Source organism: Antechinus flavipes, chromosome 3, assembly GCF_016432865.1.
Source record: "Antechinus flavipes isolate AdamAnt ecotype Samford, QLD, Australia chromosome 3, AdamAnt_v2, whole genome shotgun sequence".
Lineage (NCBI taxonomy): Eukaryota > Metazoa > Chordata > Mammalia > Dasyuromorphia > Dasyuridae > Antechinus > Antechinus flavipes.
This window is the reverse complement of record NC_067400.1, coordinates 42,279,329-42,300,173: the sequence shown is the minus strand read 5'-3', so window position 1 is coordinate 42,300,173 and position 20,845 is coordinate 42,279,329. Positions and strand designations below refer to the sequence as shown.

At 37.7% G+C, this 20,845-nt stretch overlaps 1 protein-coding gene across 1 annotated transcript in view; it reads right to left on the bottom strand.

The window, feature by feature from the left end:
* The window catches only part of ERICH6 (glutamate rich 6), a 41,450-nt gene that overhangs the window by 12,605 nt on the left and 8,000 nt on the right, over window positions 1-20,845 (bottom strand). The window contains exons 4-11 of the mRNA XM_051983266.1: window positions 16,243-16,326; window positions 14,357-14,419; window positions 13,482-13,537; window positions 13,280-13,396; window positions 4,910-5,014; window positions 3,881-4,044; window positions 2,946-3,004; window positions 1,945-2,096 (exon numbers count right to left, since the gene is read on the bottom strand). Of these exons, the coding sequence (XP_051839226.1) occupies window positions 1,945-2,096; window positions 2,946-3,004; window positions 3,881-4,044; window positions 4,910-5,014; window positions 13,280-13,396; window positions 13,482-13,537; window positions 14,357-14,419; window positions 16,243-16,326 (800 nt within the window). The remainder of the gene's footprint in view (window positions 1-1,944; window positions 2,097-2,945; window positions 3,005-3,880; window positions 4,045-4,909; window positions 5,015-13,279; window positions 13,397-13,481; window positions 13,538-14,356; window positions 14,420-16,242; window positions 16,327-20,845) is intronic.

Genomic DNA, 20,845 nt, shown 5'->3' with positions numbered 1-20,845 from the left:
TACACTTACACTGTAAATGTGGCTCCCACTTCAATTCTAGAATTCTTTTCCCATATTTCAGCTAAGCTGACCTACTGAGCTTAGCCTTAGAATCTTAACATGGTCTGTTCCCTATCCCTAACATATACTTCTTCATCCTCATTTATTTTTACCTTCCATTAAAACTCAATCCGAATGGTCCATCCGACACGAAATCTTTCTGATCTCCCTACTTATTTGTGTTTGCTCCCCTCTCAAATTACCTTGTATTTATTTATATCTGTATACATTAGGTCCAGGAGAGTTCTGGTAAATGCTTAACAACCAATTCTTTGGGGAAAAATATACTCGTAACACTTTTAAGTTTCATCTGCATTGTTAGCATTGCTTCCCCTTACCCCTACATCACTCTCTAAAGACCTTCTAGCCGATTAACAAAAATAATTAACAAAGTCCTGATTTGTAGCTTGCTGATTTTTGAGATACGGGGCTCACACTGAAAATTTGACAATCAACTTTGGAGAGGGATATGAGCTGGTTCCAGCACATTCTTCCTTGTTCTATAAGAAATGATAAACAGGCTGATTTCAAAAAAGCCTGGAAAGATTAACATGAATTGATGCTGAGTGGAGTGAGTGGAACCAGAAAAACATCATATACAGTAACAGCAAGATAAGGTGATAATTAACTATGATAGACTTAGCTCTTCTCAGCAATATATTGATTCAGAACAATTCTAAGAGACTTGGGATAGAAAATGCCATTCACAGGGATGATTCATTAGCATAGATTTAGCTATTCTCAGAAGTACATTGATCCAAGATATTTTCAATAGATTTGGAATGGAAAATGTCATCTGTAACTAGAAGGAGAACCAGGGAGACTGAATACAGATCAAAGCATACTATTTTAACCTTTTTTTTTTTTTGGTTTGCTTTTTTTCTTCATGTTTTTTTTCCCTTTTCTGATTTTTCTTTTCACAACATGACAAATATGGAAATATGTTTAAAATGATTGTACACATATAATCTATATCAGATTGCTTGCTGTCTTGGGAAGAAGAGGGTCAGGAAGGAAGGGAAAATATTTGGAATTCAAAATCTTAATCAAAATTAAATGAATGTTAAAAACTATTTTTACATGCAATTAGAAAAATAAAATACTATGGAGGAAAAATGATTGCTAAAAATTGTCAACATATATTTGGAAAGAACATAAGATACTATTTAAAATAAAAGGCATGTAGACAAATAATAGTTTATCTATTAAAAAAATCTGGGTTTTTCATTCGATTATTCCAAGCTCAACATGAGCTATGGAGCTATGAGGATGGTGTAGCTAGCAAAAAAGGCAAGGTCTGGTTGCCCTTTTTGGAAGGAACACTGATTAGCTAGAACATATCTAAAGGACAGTTTCCAAGATGTTGAAGGAACATGATATTATGCAATATGGTGGTGAATGGTTGAGAGAATGGGGGGATGCTCTATCTTAGAGAAGAGAAGACTAAGGGCAGGGGACAAGATTATAATCTTCAAGTGTTTCAAGGATTGTTATGTATTAGAAAGAATTGTTCTGCTTGTTCCTGGAGGACAGAATTAAATTCACAAGTTACAAATTGTAGACAGGCAGATTTTAGATCAACATGAGGAAAAACTTCATAAGAAATTAGTGCTGTTCCAACATGGAATAAGTTACTTTATAAGACTATGAGTTCTTTATCATTGAAACCTTCAGAAAAAAAAGGTAAATGACCCCTTGTTAGGAATTTTGTAGACAGGATTGATGATTTAGTTAGCAGTTGGTTGAAATAATCTGTGAAGTCCTTTCACCTCTTGTCTCCAATTGGATATTTGCCTACAATTCTATGATCATATCACACTATCTCATTCCTGATAACGTTTAAATAAATGCTTAACATGGGTTATAAAAATAAAAACCAAATAAAAAGTGACAGAAAAAAATTACCTTCAAACAAGGTAGTGTCCAAATATCACCACTGTCAATAGAAAAGGCATATTGATCCTCGACAAAATCACCTAAGGCTTTGTCACTCAATACTTTTATTGAGGGGTGCCGGGCAAGTTGATACGTTACTGTCCTACTCTGCTTTACGTTAACTAAAAAAAGAAGCACATGTGAATGCTTAGAAAAATTCTAATATTAATATGCAACTCAATACTTTTTCAGAAACTTTCATACAATATATTAGTTTAATTTGTATTATAACTTTGCAGCATTTATTCTTCAGATAATTTTATGGATTTTTTAATTTAAAAAAAGAAAGAAAGAAGGAGTATGAGACCTACCTTATCTACAATCTAATACATTAAACTCTCAATTATGTGGATTTTTCCCCCTGGCACTCTATTTTTAGGAGAATGAGACAAATTGAAGAAAAGCAAATTCATCTACCAGATTGAGTTAGTTTAAATTTGTTTTTCATGGTCAGTTTTCATTGAATCCAGTCTCTTTCTTTAATATTACACAATTAGAATGTATATTCCAAAGGTTGGTCCTGAGGTTGGTCAATAGAGCTCTCAACTAACAAGGAAAGATTCAACTGTATTCAAAGGACTGCCCTTAGCAAATATCCAAAAACCAACTTAGAAGAGTTTTTCAATTAGAGTTGAAATATAAAGGGTTTCTAATTAGCCAGAATGCCTAATTAAATAGAACACTCCATTGCTTCAGCGCACAGTTAGCTGGTCTTTTGCCCCTAATTAGCTTTGTGATCTCTTTAATGTAGGGACTGCTTGCCCGCATCCAGACGACCTCATCCCATGTGATTTTTATCTATGTCCTCCCATAGCTCCTGACCAAAAAAGCTTCCAACTATGCTGAAGGCTTTCTCCTAGCATGTTTCTATTTTAAAGTCAACAACAAAGAAGTTATTATGCAAACTGCTGATATCAAAGGTTCAGGCTTTTTAATTACCTTGGGCTGCCCATTAGCTAGAATAAACTCACCTTCTTCTTGTTCATTTGCCATGAATACAAAGGTTCTGGCCATCTGTCTCTCCTGGATTCTAGAGAAATTAAGATACATGACCAAGATGCAATTTGTACTTAGATGATCCAGCAGACCTACCCACTTTTGACACCCCAGTGCAATCTATTATAATTTAGTTTGATAGGACCAACCAAGAAGTCTTGCTACTTCCTGAACTCCATGACAGTAGGGCTTGTCTTATCAATTTCTGGGTCCCAAGGGATACACATGTCTCTCACTCTCTTTGTATATATGTATTTATGTATATGTGTCTGCATAGAATCATTAATTTAGATCGGAAGGATTTATTTATTTATGAGTTCAACCCCTTCATTTTACAAAAAAGGAATCTGGAGCTCAAGTAAGTTATTCCTTAAGTAAGTTATATGATTTCCCTAAGGTTAGCTCATAAATGGGATAGCCAGAATTCAAACCCACATCCTCTGACTTTCAATGCCAGCATACCTCCACAATACCAGCTTACCTCTCAGTAATGGTAATTGAGGAACTTTTGGACCAGAACTATGATTTGATTAACATTGGTACCCTCTCCACAACTTACAATCTTAGAGAGTGGCCAGAAACCCTGAAAGGTAGGGTGCCTTACCCAGGAAAACATATCTGGAATATGCTAAAGATGGGACTTGAAACTTGTTCTCTCTGTAGATCTTAGCCTTTCTATTATACCATGGTAGATCTCAACAGGAAAATATGGAATATGTTTCTCCTAAATCAACTGTGCCTTGACCTCCAGGGTGATTCTGTAGCCACTAGCTGGCCCATCTCTTTCTGAATGAGAAGTTCTGTTTCTAAACACCATTGGGTCTTTGTCTTTTGCTGTCTATAGTTAAACATCTGAACAACAGGTGGCATTTAGGTGCTGGGAGCTCCTCCTCAGGATGATGGTTATTACCTCTGGATGGCTTTTTCTTTTGCTTTACGTTTCTCCTTTTCACTGCCAAAGGGTGGGTGGGGCTCGATGGAGAGTGATTCTGATACTGGATACATATTTTTGATTAGTTTCTTTTCACGGTGAACATATTCAAACAGCTTCCTGAATTCAGGACAACAGAAGAGCTAGAAAACAAAGTTGTATTTCTGAATCATCAGTCAATTTAAAAACCGATGATCATCCCATAAAATTACAGTTCAACTGACAGGCAGAGAAAATTTTGTATGAAGGGTCTTGCCATGGGGCTCAATCAAGTAAAGCACTAAGTCTTGCCCTCTGGGAATTTGCATCAAACCAAGAATCAGAAAGTCAAGCAACTGGGCTTTGAGATGCTCTGGGCCAAATGAATTCTTTAGGGAGACCAGGGAATGCACACTTTAGTCTTTTCCTTAGCCTGCTAGTTTAATTCCTTTTGAGAGCTAAAAAGTCTCGAGGATTTTAGACTTGTCATCAGCATCCTAGCAACATCTCAGAAACAACTGATGGCAGCATCTTTATTGAGAGCCAAGGACAGACAAAAAGGTAAAGGAAATATCTTGAGAATCACACCAAAAGGTCTTGCAGAAGCTGTGAGTTGTCTATTACATATGGTCTCTAAGCTTAAGCCTACTTTCCCCTGCATTCTATGTACTTATGGGAGAATGGGTCACAGAGTTTTGAGGCAACTATTCTACATTAGTAAATAAATAACTCTTTCTAAAAGTTAATTAGGTCTGACTAACTAACTGATGTCCACCAGTAATCACAGTATACTGGAAGGAACTTGTGAGCTAACTTGAGCATTAGAAAAACAATCCCCAACCCCTCAAGGTTATCCTTAGAATCCTGAAATACCATACAATATGTACAATATCAACTCCACAGGGACTGGATTTATTGGTGTGAATGGGGATTAGGATAGTTGTCTAATACCATGTGTTACACTATCATATTTTGTAAATGGTTCCCTTGTGAAGCTTTGTTTTGTAGGGTTTTTTTCACACATCTTACATTTTCAGAGTCTTCAGAGTTAAAGTCGTCATCCTCCAGGGAAGGAAATGGTTTCATCTCTTTCCCACAATACTCACAGCTTGCGGGGTAGTCCTTCTCCCAGTACTGGAAAAAATAAATATAATCAATGGTTGATAAATACAAGAATATGCAAGAAAAATCATAGGATCATATACCTTGAACTGGAAGGAGTGTTTGAAGTCATGTAGACCAAGTCTCTCCTTTGTCAGATGAGAAAACTGAATTCTGGAGAGGACAGGAGGATTGCCCGATACTTGGCAGTCAGTGACAAAGTCAGCATTTGAATCTGACCCATTCCAAACCCAGCGCTGTGACCTGGGAGGTCTTACAGGTTAACTAATTCAATCTTCTTTTGCATAGGAGGGAACTGAAGTTCAGGGAGTTACAATCAGTTTACTGTCTTCCATTGCCTCCAGAGCCATCTCCAGTCATCTTGCTCTTTGTCTGGCCACTGGACCCAGATGGCTCTGGAGGGGAAAGTGAGGCTGGTGACCTTGCACAGCCTTCAGTCCAATTCACTTGTATGCCATGGTATCATCTCTCTGACGTCCTGGTCCTCTTGGAGAACCAGAGACGAACAACAACAACAATGGCAACAACAGCAGCGCCGCTGGGCACTGTGGAACAAAAGCCAATGGAACAACAGTGGCTCCCTGCTAGGAACTCACATTCTACTGCTGACTTGCCCTAAGTTTGGTAGCAAACCAAATTAAGCTTTGGCTGTCTGCCTCCAAATTTAGCATTCTTTCCCCTGAATGACCTGCTTTCTGGGAAGAATGCCCAAAGCTGAAGTTCTGTTTCCTCTAGGTGACTAGAAAATGCTCTGGTCGAAAATTGCTCCACTTTTACCAGAACCATTAAGACATACTTACATATATATGTTTATGGCATATACACATATTTGTTAATTATTTTGGTTTTCTCCAATGCTTTTACAAATATAAATATACATTTATGTATATTCTTAAATCTAACATAATATATTATACAATATGAAGTAATGAATTATATTGTTAAAAGAAAAATCTTCATCAAGGCTTTGCCTAACAAATACGATAATCTAAGGAAAATGAGGCTAAAAGGAGTTTATCATCACATACAAGGCATATGAATTGTATGGGAGGACGCTCCAAGCTAAGTCCCCTGCTGCTGTTCAATTGTCCAATTCTTTGTGACCTCATTTGAGGTTTTCTTGGCCAAGTTAGTGGAGTGTTTGCCATTTTCTTCTTTAGATCATTTTGCAGATGAGGAACTGAGACAAACAGGGTTAAGTGGTGAGTTGCCTAGGATCATATAGCTCGTAAGTGTCTAAGGTTGGATTTGAACTCCCTTCTTCCTGACTCTAAGCCCAGTGCTCTATTCCATGACACCTAGTTGCCCTTGCTCAATCTTTCAAAGATAAAATTTCCTAACAAGAGAAGACAATTTTGATAGATTTGCAATTCATGACATGGATTATTTGCTGTCTATGGGAGGGGGTGGGAGGAAGAGAGGGAGAAAAAACTGGAACACAAGATTTTGCAAGGGTGAATGTCAAAAGCTATCTTTGTATATATTTTGAAAACAAAAAAAAAAACCACTATTAAAAAAAGAAAAGAAATTAAAAAAAGATTTGCAATTCACACACATGTTTAACCTATATTGGATTATTTGTTGTTTATGGAAGGGGGTGAGAGGAAGAGAGGGAGAAAAAACTGGAACACAAGATTTTGCAAGGGCGAATGTTGAAAGCTATCTTTGTATATATTTTGAAAATAAAAAACCATTATTAAAAAAAAAGAAAAGAAACAAAAAGGATTTACAATTCAAAAGGGGATGGGTTAATGTTTGAGTTAGTTCAGGATAGGGTGCTGATTTCTAAAGGGACTCAAAGCATACTTGGGCTGCTCCTCCCTGGTGTTGGTTTGGCACCTTCAGTCACAAGAGAATTGTCCTGCAAACCTGTATAGCCTCCTCCCCTAATGAAGGGGCTGTCACATGTACCTGTGCAGCCCTCCTTAACTGAAGACTGTCATGTATACTTGATGGAAGAGAGATGGGAAATCATGCAAGTTTTACCTTGTTGTGGCTAAATTCTGCACAATAATAAATAATATAATGTTGATTGTTGTCCATATACTCAAAGAGAACCAAAATGGCATCACTCTGTCAATGTACAGTGTGTCCAGCTGTGGCTCTTCTACAGGTTAGGCACAAATCATCTGTGTGAACCTTGGAGCTGTTTCTAAATTCACACATCTCATGTTTCTTTTGAGCTACCGCAATCCTACTGTTGTCTTAGGGCAGAGCGCCACCTTTGACACAGTCAGGCTATATGGGGTGATGGTCCCTGGCCAGGGTCTCCATGTCTCACCATCAGTTCCAATGTTCTTCCTGGAGAGACTTTGGGAGAGTCCTTGTATCAGTTCTTCTGACCTTTGAGTGCTTGCCTTATATGAATATTTTTTGTGAACTAAGTCTTTTAGGCAAACATACATTTGGCATTCAAACAATTTGATCGGCCCATTGCAGACTTTGAACACTTGGTAGTTCAGTTCAAGAAAGGACCTCAGAATCAATCAGGATTTGTGGAGATGGGTCTACTACAAGATAAGATATGACTAGAAAGTCCCAAGTCAGATTTGGTTGTTTTGTTTTGGTTTTTTTTTTTTTTTTTGAACAAACATGTCAGAAATTCTGGACCTGAGGAGCCCTTGTCAAATTGGTCACCTTGAATCACTGTAAAATAAGATCATAATATCACCTACCCCACAGGGCTGTTGCAATGATCAAATAAGGTAACATGTAATGTCACTTTTGCTGATTCATGCGGGTCATACCTCTTAACCTTGGATTCCCCAAGGCTCTGTCCATGGTCCTTCTTTTCTTCTTCGTATACTATTTTCCTTGATGACCTCATCAGCTCTCAAGGATTCAACTCTATGTTGATGATTCTCAGATCTACTTTTGCAGCCCTAACCCTGCTCCCAGTTTCCATTTTTACATCACATTTTCACATAGTTAATTAACTTCAAGGTGTCTAAAACTGTGTGTCCTATAGATAACTTAAAGCCAACATGTCCAAAGCTAACCTCATCTTTCCTTCCCAAATTCTGCTCTCCCAAACTTCCCTATTGCTACTGAAGGCACCACCATCCTTCTGTTAACACAGGTTTGCAATGTAGATGTCATTCTAGACTCGGCATTCTCTTTCAATCATCTCTCCAGCATATCCAATCCGTTGCCAAGTCCTGTCGATTCCATCTTCAGGATATCCCTGATAGGTATGGCCTCTGCAATCTGATATAGACATCTCTTTGGTACAGGTCCTCATCATCTCTCTCTTGGACTATTTCAATAGCCTTCTGATCAGTCTTCCTACTCAGATCTTTACTCTAGTCCATGCTCCACTCAACAGTCAAAATCATCTTCCTAAGGTGCAGGGCTGACCATGTCCCCCTCCTCTCAATAAACTTCACTGGCTCCTTATTATCCCTAAAATCAAATGAAATTTCCTCTCTCGTATTTTTAAAGTCCTTTACAACTGACCTCTTCTTTTCTTCTTCCATTTTATTATCTTCCACTTATTCCAGAATCAGCAACATTGTCCTCCTTGCTGTTTCTTCCCCACAATGCTCCATCTCTTGCTATGAACTTTGTCACTATATATCCCCTGTGCCTAAAATGCTCCTCCTTCTTGTCTCCATCTCCTAGTTTCCTAACTCTCAGCTAAAATCCACTTCCTGCAAGAACCCTCTTCCATTTTTTCCTCAATGCTAATGCCTTCCTTCTGAAATTACCTCCAATTTCTCCTATAAACAACAGAGTCCTGGTAAATATTTAACAACTAGAGCTCTGGAAAAAATGTACTCCCGACACACTTTTAAGTGTAATAAGTTATATAATAAGTTAATAATGCAAAGTAACCCCATTATTAGTATTTTCTCCATCACTTTCTTAATGGATTAAAGTATGCTCTGAGATTATACCAGAGAATGAATTAGCACCTTAAAAAGTTCATCCCATTGCTATTCAATTTAATATAATAAATCATAAATGCCTACTATGTGTATGGGGCAGTTTATAAGACAAAAGCCATGCTTTAGGGCCCTGTGTTTAAAGACTAGTCTAGTTAGGCCCTAGATAAGCAGAGTCAGAGACATTCCAACTTTCCAACTCTCTTAGCTACTTTTTTCTCTGAAAATTATCCAGTTCTTTTAAATTTCTTTTCTTTGTAAGATTTTCTTTTTCAACGTATTTAATGGTAAGTACTTAAGTGTCTCTCATAGGGTATATTTGAGTGTTTTATTCCCTTCTCTGCTATCCTTCCTCCTTCCCTCTTTTCCTCTCTCCTTCTCTCCCTCCCTTATCTCTTTCCTTCTTTTCTTTCTCTCTTTCTCCCTTCATCTCTCCTTCCTACCTCCCTCCTTCCCTTTCCTTCCTTTCTTTCTTCCCTCCCTTCTTCCTTCTCTCCCTCCCTTATCTCTTTCCTTCTTTTCTTTCTCTCTTTCTCCCTTCATCTCTCCTTCCTACCTCCCTCCTTCCCTTTCCTTCCTTCCCTCCTTTCTTTCCTTCCTTTTTTCTTATTTCCTTTTCCTTTTTTCTTATCTTCTTTGTTCCCTCTTTCTCCCTCCCTCCCTCCTTTCCTTCCTTCCTTTCTTTCTTTCCTCTCTCTTTCCCTCTTTTGTCCTTCTCTTCCTCCCTTCTCATAATATCCAAAGTGTTGATCTTCTATTTTCCGGAATGCATTCTTTATCTTTTGTTTTCTAAGCGGTTTATCCATTTTGTTATATAAAAATTCCATCAGGGATTAATAATAATAATAATAAACCTTAGTACTTCTATAATGCTTTAAGGTTTGCAAAGGACTTTACAAAAATCTCATTTGATCCTTACAACAACTCTGTGAGATGGGTGATTATTATTATTATCTCCACTTTCTAGATGAGGATACAGTGTGAGAAAGATTAAATCATATGTAACCAGGATTAAGTACTTATGTCAAATGTCAGAGACAGGAATTAAATTCAAGTCTTCTTGACTCCAAGACATTCTGCCCATTAGATCACATTGTGCTAAAAGCATCATCTCCTTAGCAGGAAGGAGACTTCGAAACTCCAATATAAGGTACCAATGATTTATCCCTTAAGCGCAAGAATTTTTTCCTCCCTACTTTGACTTGACTTCCAATGAACTCCTGTTCTACTATTGAATAAACATACTTTGTAAAGTAGCTTCCAGGGTTAATCATGGAGTTTAGGTTGTTTTTGTTTGTTTTTTGTTTCAAATCAGTAGTAAAAACAATTCTCAACTTTAGGGTAATCCTTTTGCTTCTTTATTCTCTACCCATATTCTCATCCTTCCCCTCCTAAATTGATCACAGAATTTTAGGATGAGAAGGAACTTTAGATATTATGATGGTATAGCAGATCGAATAACCAATTTAGGAGGCAGCATGGTACAATGGGAAGTTTCAGCTATGGATTAAAAGTTCAAATCCAGCATTTTATCCTTACTATCTGTGTGATCTTGGGCGACATACGTCTCCCTTTTTTGAGCTTCATTTTCCTAACTTTTAAAATGAGCCAATTGGACTAAATAATCTCTGAAGGTTTTTCCAGTTATAGCTCTATGTTTCAGGAGGCTCAACCACAGTTTTGACTAGTACAGAGTCACCTTACTGCCATAAGGTGGGAAAGAGGGTGGGAATACTTCCTTCAATGGCTATCATTTCTGTGTCTCATCTCATGGTTCTCTACTGGCTCCTGCCAGTATGAAACGCAACCATCAAGGCTGCCACTCCTGGCATCTCTCTTTTTTTTTAATTTTTATTTAATAATTACTTTATATTGACAGAAACCATGCCAGGGTAATTTTTTTTTTTACAACATTATCCCTTGCACTTGTTTCTGTTCCGATTTTTCCCCTCCCTCCCTCCACCCCCTCCCCTAGATGGCAAGCAGTCCTATATATGTTAGATATGTTGCAGTATATCCTAGATACAATATATGTTTGCAGAACCGAACAGTTCTCCTGTTGCACAGGGAGAATTGGATTCAGAAGATATAAATAACCCGGGAAGAAAAACAAAAATGCAGATAGTTCACATTCGTTTCCCAGTGTTCTTTCTTTGGGTGTAGCTGCTTCTGTCCGTCATTTATCCATTGAAACTCAGTTAGGTCTCTTTGTCAAAGAAATCCACTTCCATCAAAATATGTCCTCATACAATATCGTTGTCGAAGTGTATAATGATCTCCTGGTTCTGCTCATTTCACTTAGCATCAGTTCATGTAAGTCTCGCCAAGCCTCTCTGTATTCATCCTGCTGGTCATTTCTTACAGAACAATAATATTCCATAACATGCATATACCACAATTTACCCAGCCATTCTCCAATTGATGGGCATCCATTCATTTTCCAGTTTCTAGCCACTACAAATAGGGCTGCCACAAACATTTTGGCACATACAGGTCCCTTTCCCTTCTTTAGTATTTCTTTGGGATATAAGCCCAATAGAAACACTGCTGGATCAAAGGGTCTGGCATCTCTCTTTTTCCTAGTATCTGTTGTTCATGAGAACAAACCATCATCCAAAATAGTTTTACAAAGAAATGTATTATGTCATTAAGGAGAGACAGAGCCAAAGAAAAAGTCAGAGAGACAGACAGAAAGACAGAGACAGAACACAGAGAGACTAACACACAGCCAGACAGAGATAGAGATACAGAGACAGAGATAGAGATCAATAAAGATGGAGAGAGACAAATGGAGAGAAAAAGAAGGAGGAGGAGAAAACCAGAAAGGAAAGGTGGCTCTCTCTTATCTAATTCTGGAAGGTTTATAATTATATAGAGTTTTGATAATGGTACTTGCAGGAATCTCAGGAACACAGTGGAATAAACTAGTTAGATGGAGATAGAAACCAGTAGAGAAAACATTTAATAAAATTTGAGCAGACGCCAAAACGTAAGTTTGCCTGGACCCAAAATAAGACCTGGGTATAGCAACACAAAACAGAAATATTTTGGCTGGGTCCAGGACCTGAGGGAATCTAAAATTCCTTGTAACCATTTCAAACATTCCTAGAGAATACCTGAGATCAAGACAACATTCTGGGTGCAAACAGCCTTTAGTCCTATAAAGTTGGATTTGAACAATCCAATAATAAGTTTTCCAAATAATATAATAAAGGATTTTACCCATACACCCAAGGGGAAAGAGGCTGGATTCTCTGGGGGACAGTCAGTCAATAAACATTTCTTAAGCCCTTATGGTGGCACTGTGCCATTCTTCATGCCAGGGCATGCCCATGATGGAATTAACTTCTGCATAATTTCTGCTGTGGGACTTGAGCTTGTCCCAGGCACAAGAATTCTTGTCCAAGATTCTGGTCTCAATTGTGCCAATTGCTAGCTATGTGAACACGGACACAATTACATCCCCACTTTTAACCTCAGTTTCCTCTTCTGTAAAATGGGGATGAGAGCACTTAACTCGAAAAATTACTCTAATGATCTGGATATGGTAATACATCTAAAGTGATTTCCAAGCCCTACATAGATGCTGGCTATTATGGCTGACTTATTTTTCCAGTGGAGGGGATGACTTTTCATTACTTGCTTCTGGGGCCACTGCCCATAGCTGCTAATCCCTAATTTGTCTTCACTGTGTTTCCTGAGAGCGTGGAACAAAATGACACTTGGATTAGTTCACATGATGCCCCAAGTGAAGCCATGGAATCCAGATGTCCGCCTACCAGCTGAGCCAAATGACCACATGCAAAAGCCCACAAATCCACAGAATATTTCCATCAAAGAATTTTTCTAAAGAAACAAAATCTATAGATTTCATTCTCTCTTTTTCTCCCAGATCTAAATGTGAAGCTTCCTTCTAGAAAGCTTCAGGAGTTGTTCTCAAGGTGCAACATGTTAGCATCAGACTTCTGAAACTGGAGTTCTCGAACAAGGAGAAGATTTAATCCTTGTTGTATACAGGATGAAAAATGGAGGCTCTCAGAACTTGAATGGCTTTCCCATTTTCCCAAAATTAGGCAAGTGAATCTCTTGCCACATCACTGAGCATTCTGTTCTCTTCATCACGACATTTATACTTTCTAGTTCATTCGTATTACTAAGGTGCTTTTTGTTACCTTTGGAAGTCCTAGATGAGAAGGCTCCTTCTGGAAAACAGGCACCTTCTCAGCTACTTCCAGGTTCAGAGAAGATCCCAGACACTGAGATTTGGTATGGGTCACAGAGCCAGGATGTAGCAAAGCTTACAGAAGGCCCGCTCAGAGCTGGTCAAATATCAAGGTGCTTTTCTTATTACTATGATATATTTTTCAATATTAAGAACATAAATGAATATTACCTTAGCAATTGTATCGTGTGGAGGTAGCTCTGGTTTATAGGCAAGAATGGCTGGTGGTCCAAGTCTTGGAATTGTTTTCAGAAGTGGTTCAAAAAACATTTCAAAATCTTCTTTAAACTTTAAAAGAAAAAAAAGGAAAGTCTAAAATACTTTTTGGCCTTGGCAGAGATGGTTTCCAGGTTGTATAATAATGAATTTTTACCTCCATCTTACACAGAATGTCTAATTTCTGCAGCCTCTCAGGTACTGTCCATTGTGCTAAGGGAGAATAAGGAGCATTAGTTAATAAGGAAAACAAACTTGTGAAATTTGTATTGTGCTAAGTCCTAGGATTGTGAGTATAAAACAGGAAGAGACTTTGGAAACATTTAATCCACCTTCATTTTACACATTAGGAAACTGAGAAATGGAGAAATTAGTGGTCCCAGAAGTTGAAGGTAACAAAAGTGAAATTAGAAATCAGATCATTTAGCGCCAAAACCAGCATTTTTTCTATAGCATCATGCTGCCCACTATATTAAATTTTCTCTCTTTTAAATTTTTTTTGGTCATATCCCAAAAGCCCACATTATGGCCTTGCTCCCAATAGTGAACAGATGGAATTGATCAATAGCTCCTTGAGGGGAGTGGAAGAGCTGTTCAGAAGGGTATACCATTTTTCCGAATTTTGACTATATCCTTAAAAGCTGTGAGAAGCATGATGATAGAGTGGACAAAGGGCTGATATGTAGCTTAGAAGACTTGCATTCAAGGCCTGCCTTTGACCAACGTGACTGTGGGGCCCTGGACAAGTTACAACCTTTTCAACGTCCAGGTAACTTTCCTCTCTACCATCTTGGCTCCGCCCTCCCCCAGGTAACTTTCTAAGAGCCTAAATAGCAGAGTGTGTTCCAAGCTATAATGGCAGAGGAGTTTCCTCATCTGAAAGTTCCTATACCAATGAAATCCCAGGTTCAGCACCATCCTTGTTAAAGCTAAGACCGACATAAGAAGTGGGGATAGAGAAAAAATTAACTGAATCTTCTTCCAATTGGCATCTTTATCGAGCCATCCAAGGGATAAATAATGTCCATTTACCTCGGATTAATGGGCAATAAGATTTACGAGAAGTTTCGGCATGCGAATAAGTGTCATAAGCACCTGGAAGAAGAAAGCACAGTTGGCGTGTTACTGGGAAAACATAAACCAAACCCTCCCACAAAACACGGTCGTTTGAATGGCACGATTGCCACCCTTGATTTCTTGCCCTCTTGATTTCCTGTCCTACTTGCCTTGCCGACACATGACCTCAGCCAAGCCCCCCTGTCCATTTTCTCTGATTCTGGTCTCAGAATGCCAAGAGATGCTCCAGAACATAACTGACTGTGTTGCCTCCTTCACTGGCAAATCTGTACAACCTGATCTAAGTGGGGCCTTCACTGCTACTCAACAGTTCTTTCATTTAACTTGAACTGACTCATTTTTGTTGTTCCTGCAGTATCTGTTCCTAACCTAACTTTTCCCCCTTTTTGAGTTTCCCAAAGTGTGACGTTACCTCTTACTTTATTAGAAAGTTAAAGAAGATACTATGCTCTATGAGCAAAATAGAATAAAAGTAGCTTAAAAGAAAAATGAGATATGCAGATTTAAAGACCCCCCCCTTCATATGTTCACATGGACTATCTGTACCTCTCCTGTGGTAAACTCTACCAGGGGTCTGCAAACTTTTTAAATAGGAGGCCAGTTCACTGTCCCTCAGACTGTTGGAGGGCCGGACTATAGTAAAAACAAAAACTTTGTTTTGTGGGCCTTTAAATAAAGAAACTTCATAGCCCTGGGTGAGGGAATAAACGTCCTCAGCTGCCACATCTGGCCCACAGGCTGTAGTTTGAGGACCCCTGCTGTCTAAACTCATATTGGTCTGATCACCATAGCTGCCTTAACTGTAACACAGTCATGTTGTTTTGGTCCTCTTTGAGAACAAAGGACAACAACCAGCAATTATAAAGCCCTCTCAATTTCCATTTTTCATCCCCAAACATGTACATCCCCAAACATCTTTATTCATCTTCTCCTTTCCTGTTGCCTCCATGAAAAATAAACAAACAAACATTTGTACTTCCAGGGCTATTCCTCTACTTATATTCTTGATTCCATCTACTTCCACCTCCTTTAGAACATTTCATGATCAATGGCCTCTTTCAGTTTTGAATATTCATCCTTGCCCCTTTTTGTGTTTCTTTTTTGAAAGGCAGTCTAGTCTGGTAGAGAGAGAGAGAGAGAGAGAGCCAATCTTAGATTCAAGAAGACTCCTCTAGATGAACACAGACAGGTCAGAGGTCTGAGCAACTCCCTAAGACCTGCATTGGGATGGGACTTTCCTTACCCTGTCGTTTTCTATAATAAAACTGCAAATGCTGTCAGAAAAAATTTTTTTAAAGGTTCCTTCCCATAAGATATAAACCACTCTCTCCAGTTCTAAAAATGAAACAAAAATTCTTTTCTTGAATATGTTATCATTGTTTTTTTCACACTATATTTTCCTCTTTTTCCTTCCTTGTCAAACTCCTCAAAAGAGCGAACTGCACTTGCTGCCTCCACTTCCCCACCATCCAGTGAGATCTTTCTTGAATTGGTGCTCCCTTTTCCATTTTCCCTGCCATTACTATTTGAGGTTGTTATTCCAGTTATTGCAAAAACCTTTTAAGCAGCCTCCACGGCCATCCCTCATCTCTCTTCTTGGCAAACCAAACCCATATGCCCAACCAAATTCATCATCTCAAAGCACAAGCTCAGATTGTATCACTTCTTTGCTCCAAATTCTTTCATTTTTTCTTCCAACAAATAAAGCCCAAACTCTTTAGCCTGATATTCCTGAAAGACCCTCCATTATCTGATCTCAGGTTACCCTTCTAAGCTTACCCATCTCCCTTTCATTCCCTAAAGCCAAGACAAAAAAAAGGAGAGGGGGGAGAATTACTCACGAACTGTGGCAATCTTTTGTAGAGCACTCTTTAAATTTTTAAACCTTGTCTTTTTCTTTGGCTGCGTGGGGTCTTCTACTGCAACTATGACATACAATGGGATAGTAAATAATTGACTGAGAACTGAAATTCTGGGTGGTTAGCATAGGCATTGAAAAGGAGAATCATTGTAAATTGATTAGCACAACATTATTGGGCCATAAGAACTCAGGAATAAAAAAAATTTGGAGATTCAGGAGGGAAAAGATATATATGAACTGATGTAATAAAGAAGGCAGAACCAGGAAAACCATATATATATATAATTATGTGGAAGCCTATTCAAAACTTCCTTCTTAGTACAATAGAAAATATTAAGAAATATTGTTTTCTCTGGCCTCAGAGTTCTTTCTGGACTTTTCCTTGTAGGAAAATATATGAGGGGAATGGACAAGGAAGGAATTGGCTAATTGAAATAGATGATTAAATGATTATTGTTAGGGATTATTGTTCTGGAAGCCAAAATGACGTTTTAACACAATATGACACTTTTCTTCAAGATTCTTTTAAATGGAGAGGATTCCTGGGAAAATGGTAAAATAGGTCCAAGCTCTCCAGATTTCCCCCACAAACAAAACCAAATAGCATTTCAGGCTAGATGTAGAACAGTTAAAAATAGAAGAGTTGGGGCAGAACTATATTCCTCCTCTATGCCCAAAGGGCTATCAAACTGTGCTTATTCTTTGATTCTGTAGTATCTTCACCGAGTCTTTGATTTCCAAAGAAATCATAAAAAAAGGAAGAAAGACCCATATGTGCAAAAATATACTTTTTTTTAGTGGCAATTAATTGAAAATCAAGTGATTGCTTATCAATTGGGGAATAATTGAATAAGTTATGGTATATGAATATTATTGTTCTATAAGAAATGATGAGCAGGCTGATTTTAGAAAAACCTTGAAAGACTTATATGAACTGATGCTGAGTGAAGTGAGCAGAACCAAGAGAACATTGTACCATAGTGACAACAAGATTAAGTGATGATCAACTATGATGGACTTGGCTCCTTTTAACAGTGAGGTGAGTCAGGGCAATTTCAATTAACTGGTGATGGAAAGAGCCATCCTCATCCAAAGAACTATGGAGAATGAATGTGGATCACAGCACGTGATTTTCACCTTTATTGTTGTTGTTCTTATTATTTGCTGCTTGTTTTTTTTTTCTTTACCATATTTCCTCCTTTTGAGCTGATTTTTCTTATGCAGTATGATAAATGTAGAAATATATTTAGAAGAATTGCACATGTTCAATCTACTTGGAAAAAAAAAGATCCAGAATCTTAAGGAAGAAAACAACTCCTTGAAAATTAGAATTGGGCAAAGGGAAGATAGAAGTTATAAAAGACCAAAAGATGATAAAACAAAATATAAAGAATGAGAAAATATAAGAGAATATGAGACATTTCATAAGAAAAGCAAGTGATCTGGAGAACAGATCAAAGAGAGAAAACATAAGAATAACTGAGTTACTTAAAAGTTATAATCAATAACAAAAAAACTTGATATAATAATATGAAAAATAAAGAAAAATGTCCCTAGAGTCAGGTTCTAAAATGTTATAACAAGAGGGGAAAGTAGAAACAGACAAAAAATTTCACTGGTCACACCACCTGAAAGAGAGCCTACAAGGAAAACCAACAGGAACATCATAATTCTGAAACCCTAAGGTCAAGGAGAAAATATTTATGTGAAATAACAAAAAACTTCAATTCAAATATAGCAGAGCCACAATTAGAATCACACAAGATCTAGCAGCAGCTACATTAAGAGACCAGGGGTTTTGGAACATGATATATAAAGAACTGGGGTTGTGACAGAAAATATCATATCCAACAAAGTTAAGCATAACCTTGTATAACAATAACAAAACAAGATATTCAGGGAATTACCAGACTTTTAGGATTTTATCGCAAAAAGGCCTGAACTTAATAGAAAATTGACATACAAGATCCAAGAGAAGTATAAGTAAACATCAAAGACTACAAGAAACTCAATCAGGACAAACTGTTTTATATGTGGAAAAGTAAATCATATGTCTAAGATTGTCATTAGTAATTGGGTAGTTTGAAAGAAAGATTGGGGTAGAGTTGAGCATGATTTGATCCAAAAAAGCAAAATCATGTAAGAAAGGGTAAAAAAAAAAAAAGTAATTATCTTATACAAATGACTTGAAAGAGGAAACATAGCCAAAAAACTTAATCAGTAAAAGATCCAGAAGAGTAGTAGAAAATAACTCAGAGATAGCCAAGAAAAAGAAAAAGGAAAAAGGAAAAAAAAAAGGCTAGTTTCAAATTAAGAAGCATTACTAGAATCTAGAATTTGTACAAATGAAAGAATTAGAGCTGACCAATGGAAAGGGCTGCTTTAATAGTCAGGGAGATTTCCGTTATTGAGGGGTCTTTCAATGATTAAAAATCAGGTACTGTACACATAGATATACAAAGAAAGAAGAAAAATTATCCAGTGTGCTGTTATGGACTCACAGTCTGAACAACTATGTACAAAGAAGCTATATCCAAGATAAATTGGAGATAATCTCAGAGGGTCAGCCCTAGTGTTAAGGAGAAACCAAAAAGACTACTTGTAAAATGTAGGATTGTAGCTAAGATGTTAAGGAGACCCAGGAAGTCAAGAGGGAGAGCATTCCAGGAATGAGACAGTGGAAGTGCTGAGAATCAGAAGGTGAAGGGTCTTATGGAAAGAACTGAAAGAAGACCAGAGTCACTGCATTGAATCTCATATGAAAAAAGAAGTATATGGAGGGGAACAAGATACTAGAAGACTAGAAAGGAAGGAAGGGATCAAGCCAAACAGAGGATTTTATATTTGATCTTGGAAGAGCTAGAGAGCCACTGGTGGTTATTGAAAGGGGATAGGGTGTTATCTGGTCAGATTTGAACGTTAGGAATATCTATTTGATAACTAAGTCGAAGATGGATTGGAATGGAGAGGGGGAGACTGGTTCCAGTAGAGAGACTGAGCAACAAACTATTGCAATAGTCCAGGTATGATCTGATATGGGCCAGCAGTAGGATGGTATCTATGCCAGAGGATAGTAAGGCTGTATATATAAGAGAAGTTATGAAGTTAAAATAGCAAGACACGGGATATGAGGGGATGTGATGAGAGAGAGTGAGTAGTGCAGGATGACTCTTAGATCGCAACCCGGGGTGACTGGGAAGAGGGTGACATCCTCAACAGTAATGCGAAATTTAAAAGAAGAGAAGACTTGGGTGGGGGAAGACAATAAGTTCAATTTTGGACAGACTAAGTTTAAGATGTCTCTGGGATATCTAGTTCCAGATGTCCAGTAGACAGAGATGTAAATCTACAGATTAGGAGGAATGTTAGTAGAAAAGCAGATCTGAGAATCATTAATAGAGATGATAATTGAATTTGGGCGGGGGGCAATGAGAACACCAAGCAAAATAATATAGAGGACCAAGGACAGAGCCTTGGGGGATGCCCAAGATTAATGAGTGTTACCTGGCTGAAAATGCAGCCAAAGAATCTTTCAACTGTAGAATCCTTTGACTATATGATTTGGTAAGAAGTATAACAATTTCATTGACAGTAGCAAGGAGAGCAAAGGTTATCTTCACCTTGTCCTTTAAAATTAATTTCTATTGATATCTTTAATTTTTATATTAATCTTCATTTCTCAATATATCTTCCTCAGTGCCTCCCAGAGAGGTATCCTTTATAACAAATAAAAGGGAAAAAAACTATTCTAGCAAAAACTAAAAAATGTATTTTAAAAGTCTGACACTATATGTAGTGTTAAAAGCCATAGTCCCTCACCTCTGCAAAATAGCAGGAAAAAGTGACTTTATATAGCTCTTCCTTACACGAAAGCTTGATTATTATAATTTTTCAGCATTCAATTGTAGCTGTTTTTTTGTTCTTTCCAGTTACCATTACTGTAGTATTTATTTTTGTTTTTTGGTTCTGCTTACGTTACATCAATTCATATGTCTTCCCATGTTTTATCATATTTGTAATTTCTTACAGATCAATAATATTCCATTACATTCATGTAATAAAACTTGCCATAAACTGGGACACTAATGCATTGTTGGTGGAGTTGTGAACGAATCCAACCATTCTGGAGAACAATCTGGAATTATGCCCCCAAAATTCTCAAACTGTGCATACCCTTTGATCCAGCAGTGTTTCTATTGGGCTTATATCCCAAAGAAATACTAAAAAAGGGAAAGGGACCTGTATGTGCCAAAATGTTTGTGGCAGCCCTATTTGTAGTGGCTAGAAACTGGAAAATGAATGGATGCCCATCAATTGGAGAATGGCTGGGTAAATTGTGGTATATGAATGTCATGGAATATTATTGTTCTGTAAGAAATGACCACAGGATGAATACAGAGAGGACTGGCGAGACTTACATGAACTGATGCTAAGTGAAATGAGCAGAACCAGGAGATCATTATACACTTCGACAACGATATTGTATGAGGACATATTTTGATGGAAGTGGATTTCTTTGACAAAGAGACCTGAGTTTCAATTGATAAATGACGGACAAAAGCAGCTACACCCAAAGAACGAAC